At 36.5% G+C, this 5,666-nt stretch overlaps 1 protein-coding gene across 1 annotated transcript; it reads left to right on the top strand.

The window, feature by feature from the left end:
• Nucleotides 377-5,111, top strand: LOC107622244 (polyadenylate-binding protein-interacting protein 7). The gene is given in 6 exon segments (XM_016324119.2): nt 377-595; nt 1,335-2,239; nt 2,832-3,279; nt 3,361-3,431; nt 3,670-3,797; nt 4,292-5,111. Coding segments are annotated over 5 exon segments (1,731 nt in total). The 5' UTR covers nt 377-595; nt 1,335-1,456; the 3' UTR covers nt 4,593-5,111.

Here is a 5,666-nt window from a genome sequence, read left to right as displayed (position 1 = left end):
AAATAAAATTGACGTAATTTTAAAAGATTTATATTTTTGTAATGTAATTACGGGTGAAAATACTAGTTAATAAAAATATTTGAGAGGTGGATTTGACATTTGTTTGATTTGGTTAATAAAAATAAAAAAATGGTTGGGAGTAGTAAACCCAAATCCCAATTATGTAAATTAATTAATTAATTAATTAGGATAAATTAAAGACGGTAATGACAAGAATATTATAAATTTATAATGTTAGAACTTAGAAAGAAGAAGTGAGGTCAAAATCGTCAAATCGAGTAGGCGACAGGGTTGAGTGTTGGGTGTGGGTTGTGAAGGGAGTATTTTTTTTTTTTGTGGTGCTGCTGCCATTGGGCTAACCAGGGTTTCAACAATCCACAATCCCAAAAACATATAAAAAAAACTAGAGGGAAGAGAGAGAAGAAGAAGAAGATAATAATTTGGTAGTCGATTCCAACTTCCAAACCCCAATTTACAACCGAAAAGAGAGGGAATAAAGAATTCTTCACGAAAAAATTCAGCTCCATTTTTTCGTTTCATCTCTTCCTCCTCTGATCTTACAGGCCCATGGATCCCTTTGAGTTGATTCGCAAAGGTCTAATTTTTTTTAATTAATTTAATCTTATTTGTTTGATTGTCAAACTTTTATTTATTTGTTTCTTACTCTTGTGAATTTCAGATCTTTGACTTGGCCTTATCGCTATTTTTTTGCTCCTTTATGCAATTCGCAGCTTTTTTGGTTGCCTTTGTTACTTTTAGTCATTGGGTTTGTTTTGGTCTATTTCCTTGTAAGTATCTGAAGGTTGTGAATTGCTCAAGATCTCTCAAAGTTTGCTAATGTCGTATTGGGAGGTTGCTTTTCTCTGTGTGCTTTCATGATTGAACTCGTCACTGTTGCTGGAAATTTCTGGATTTCTGTTTTTTGTTTGTTTGTTTGTTTCAGTGGATGTTCTAAGTACTAACTAGTCACTGTTAGAGAATACTATTTACTGTGAACAATTAACAGTGCGTTCTATATCTTCCTATTTCTGAAACAATTTATCTCTGTTCTTCATCTTTTGTTTTCTGGTATACAAGTGACGTCTTCTAAACTCGAACTGGCTTTACATGTATTTTGTTTGGTGATGCTAAAATTAGCTATATCTCTATTGTAACTTAAGCTCAACTGCTTTGCCCATCTTGTAGTATACGTCATGGATGTTTAGGATATAGTTGTAACTTAAGTTGTATAATGAGTTGTGGTTTTGGCATGTTCATCTTTTAATTCATTTATTAACATGATGTGTCAAATTTGTGTGAACCTTTTTATTTTTCCCTCTTCTTTCTTTTGGCAGCTTGTCTGATCAATGAGCATGATCAAATTGATCCATTTTGAGGGTTTGGGTGAGGCTGATTGGACATTGCTGCAACTTTAGTTAGAGTCTATGTAGTTATTTTGTTGACATCCTAGTTGATAATGAACTTGTCCAAGAAAGTATCCCAAACGGATGCAAAGCTAAGCAGCCCAAGCAAGGCAACCACTTTGAATCCAAATGCAGCAGAGTTTATTCCTTTTTCTCTCAGAACACCATTTTCTGGAACCACCAGCTCGGTTGATGCAACAGCAAGGCTGGCCAATGCTGGAGCTCTTGGAAAAGCCGTTTTAGATAGATCAGAATCATCCATTTCAAACAATTCAGAAGATGAGGTTCACCAATACTGGCGATGTCAGCTCCCTGATGATATAACCCCTGATTTCAAGGTTGTGGGAGAAGAGTCCCAAGGTCTTAATGACCTCTCTTTAGCAGGCTTATCCATACATGATGACATTGAAGGCTTGATGTTTCATTCTTCTAAAGGAAGTAGATATATATTCAATGAGCAGGAAGAATTATCTCAGCAGCACATTAATGGCAATAACTTTACTGATAGACTAAGGTTTTCCAATTCTAGCTTTCGGGAGGATCCATCTTCAGGAAGCACTTTGAACACTTCAGCGAATCCTTGGGATAGGCCAATTGGGAGTGCCAACAAGCTTGTTAGCAGTGGTCAAGAGGGGCTTACTTATGATGACAACTCAGGACATGGATTCTTAAATGACATCTTTGCTGAGAATGCAATCGTGGATGATACTAATTTGAACCCTTTGGAGTTTTTAGCTTCTCTGTTCCCTGGTTTTGCTGCAGAAAGCCTTGCAGAGGTTTACTTTGCCAATGGATGTGATTTGCATATGACCATTGAGATGCTCACACAGTTAGAGGTAGGTTGATCTTTGTGTTACTATTGACCTCTAGTCAAGTTGTCATTTCTTATTATTCCCATATCCCATGTTTGCCCGCGAAAATGTTTATTTTATCAGTTATATTCATGCACATCTATGTCCGACCATGTTGCAATGCACTTTGCTTTAGTACAATACTAAGTCTAATGGGATGGATGCTAAGTATTTGGAGCACTACCTGTGCCTTGTTTTGGCAGGGAAGAGCCGGCTCCCCATAAAGTTGAGGTGATTCAAGTGCAACCTAGCTTCCAGTTTCTATTCGCTGTTTGCCTGGTACTGGGGGGAAGGGGTTTGTTAGAGATACTTACATTTTTGGTTTTAATACTTGTTTTGTGTTTGTTTATGTGATGATGATAATCTGCTTGATATTATGAAGAGATTGTTGACATTTCATTAGCATTTTATGGGATAGATCATCTTTTCTTAGTATATGATCTAGTAGTGCAACTTTTCTCTGTCGTAGATACCACTGTCATCTCTTAATTTTATTTCACTGAGATCCTACTTTTCCGTTGAATTTTATGTTGATAATCTTCGTTTTCTTTGTCCTTTTTTTACTCTGAATTTGTAGCTCCAAGTTGATGGTAGTTTCATTCAGAATCTGAATTCAAAGACGCTGTCAGCTCCCAATCTTAGTGCAATGGACTTCCCTGCACTTACATCACCGGATGGTCATACTGCTTCTGTCAGATTTTCTGTAGATAATGTCCAACAAAGTGGCAACCCTTACCGATCATCTGACAAAGACATTCTGTCTTTCAAAACTACCTCTTCAATTCCGTCTAGAGGTGCTATTGACTTTGCTTCAGCTGTGAGGAAGCTGGCTTCTCAGGACTCTGGTATTTGGAAGTATGATAAAAGTGGTTCTGGTGATGCTGCCATTGGCTCAAGCAGGACATCTCATGTTTTGGCTGGCTATGATGGTGGACAAGGGAGGGCCAGCTTCAGTGACAGGTTACAGAATCGTGGCTTAGCTCGGGGGTTAGCACCTGTTTGGCTTGAAACTGGTGACACAGTTGGTAAATAATTCTGTCTATATGTTTCAGTTATGGGATGAATTCCATCTATACTCTGTTTTGATTAACTATTTGACATCACAGCAAATATGTACTCAGAACTGAGGGAGGAGGCCCGTGATCATGCACGCTTACGTAATGCATACTTTGAGCAGGTGGGTGTTCAATTATTTCTTTGACTAAAGTAGCTGCAAGTGAGTGAGGATCTAAGACTAAATTTATGATGTATATTGATGCTTCATTTCTGTTGATTACATTTCTTAACTCTACTCCCTTTCTTAAATCATCAGTATAACTGTTGATAATCAAGTTGGTACAGGATATTGCAGGTAGATATAATAAAAGGCTGTTACCCACATGAAAACAAAAATAATTAAAAAAAAACCAATGAAGTCCCTACCAAAAGCATTTGTACTTAAGTTAGTTTATGTGTGACGTTAGAGTTGTGCTAAAGGGCAAGTGCACAACATGCATATGAAAGCAGCTCATGGAAAAGCACAAGAGTCTATATATCGCCAGAGGTTTGCTGTTCCTTGCCTCCTTTCATGTAGTTTTGGTTAAAATGGTGGGTTTATATGATTCATGTTGACAAGATTTGGAGAAGGTTCCTTTTGAAGAGCAGTCTACTCTTTTCTGTTCAAACTTATGGTCACCTTCTGCATCTTTCTCTTCCTCTTCCTTGACTTATCTTTGTGCTGATTGCTAGCCATTGAGAACAACAATGATTGTCTCGCTTGATTAAGAGGCCAAGGTTTGATCGATCTAAACTTTGCATAAAATTGTGATGTCAAGTTCATATCCAATAGCATAAAAAGAGAATTGTGAGAAGGTTTAGCGATGTCATTTCACTGTCTATTAGAATATACACCACTAGTGATGCAGCATTACCTGGCCGAATAGGCATATCATTGTCTGAATTTTGTGAATCGGAAGGTTTCTTTTCATTGTGACTGGTTTTCTTCCAAGTGTTGGATTCTCAATTTTTCCTCAATCACTGCAAAATTTGATTTTTCAGGAATCCAGTTGCTCCGGAGATGCAGGGCAATGGAAGAGGGCATGAGAGGATGATAGACTTACATGGGTTGCATGTGAGTGAAGCGATTCATGTGTTGAAATACGAACTGAGTGTGCTGAAAAACACGGCCAGAGCCGCCGATCAGCGCCTGCAGGTCTACATTTGTGTGGGGACAGGTCATCATACGAGGGGTTCCCGTACTCCTGCAAGACTTCCGATAGCTGTACAGCGTTTTTTACTCGAAGAAGGACTTGATTTCACAGAACCTCAGCCAGGCCTACTTCGTGTTGTGATATATTGAGTGACGGATGTTTTCGAGTTTTTGACACGGTAAAAGTTGGTGACATTGAACACAATAGAAATTGTAGTCATTCTTGTATGTTGTATATGGGAAGCAGAGGCCTTATCCAAGCCTTGAAGATAAGGAGGAAAACAAAAATTGAAAAAAAATGGAGAAAATGAAAAAAGAGAAAGAGAAAGAGAAAGAGAAAGAGAGGTTGGAGAAAAAGGAAAGAGAGGGGTTGTAGCAAAATTGTATCATTAAGGTTTAGCTGCAGATTCAGATTACATTGGCAGGACTTCACATTAGCCCTTGTTATGGGATCATCTTTTTTCTGTTAATCTTGTACTCTAATTTTTATATTTCTTTGTCAAATTTTTTTTTCTCCTCTTTTGATTCATATACTTAGAACTCAGTTAGTCAGTTGCCACATAGATGATAGAATATCTGACTTTGTAAGCAAATTCAGTGCCAAACAAATCTGCATCCTGAGACACTTTCAGAATCAAGACAATATGTTCCGGAGGACAAAATTATTACATTTTCTATTCTTCTTGACAGAGGAGAGGGATGATAGTGTGATAACAAAAGGAAAAATTTTGGGCCCTTCTCGACAAATTAGTGCACTGTGCACATATCATATCATATATTATTATTAAAAATAATGTTACACATCTAAATTTTTTGTTAACTAAATTCAATCAAATTAGTTTAACATAACAAAAATCAATTATAACTAGCATTGTTTTAAGTCTTATTGACTTATTATTTAACTTGGTTGAATTTACTCAATTTAGTACATAAAAAGACTTGAATATGGAGCATTATCAATTATTAAGGTTTTTCATTTCTTTTTAGATACTAAAAGAAAGTGTTTTTGCCCTCGGGCAAAGAGGCATAAGAATATTTTTTTTAAAAATTGATTATGTGTAGCTGTAATTATATAGTAAGTATTTTTATTAAATAAATCGAATCAAGTCTATATTCACCAATAAAGTCGGGGGTAGTTATGTTTTTCTACCCAAAACTCAAGTGACTATATTAAAGATAGTTATATGTACATAATATAAATAGAAAACTTTTTAAATATTCCTG

The sequence above is a fragment of the Arachis ipaensis genome, chromosome B10 (genome assembly GCF_000816755.2).
Source record: "Arachis ipaensis cultivar K30076 chromosome B10, Araip1.1, whole genome shotgun sequence".
NCBI classification, from domain to species: domain Eukaryota; kingdom Viridiplantae; phylum Streptophyta; class Magnoliopsida; order Fabales; family Fabaceae; genus Arachis; species Arachis ipaensis.
The sequence above is the reverse complement of the archived record's forward strand: the minus strand, read 5'-3'. Positions and strand labels throughout refer to the sequence as shown.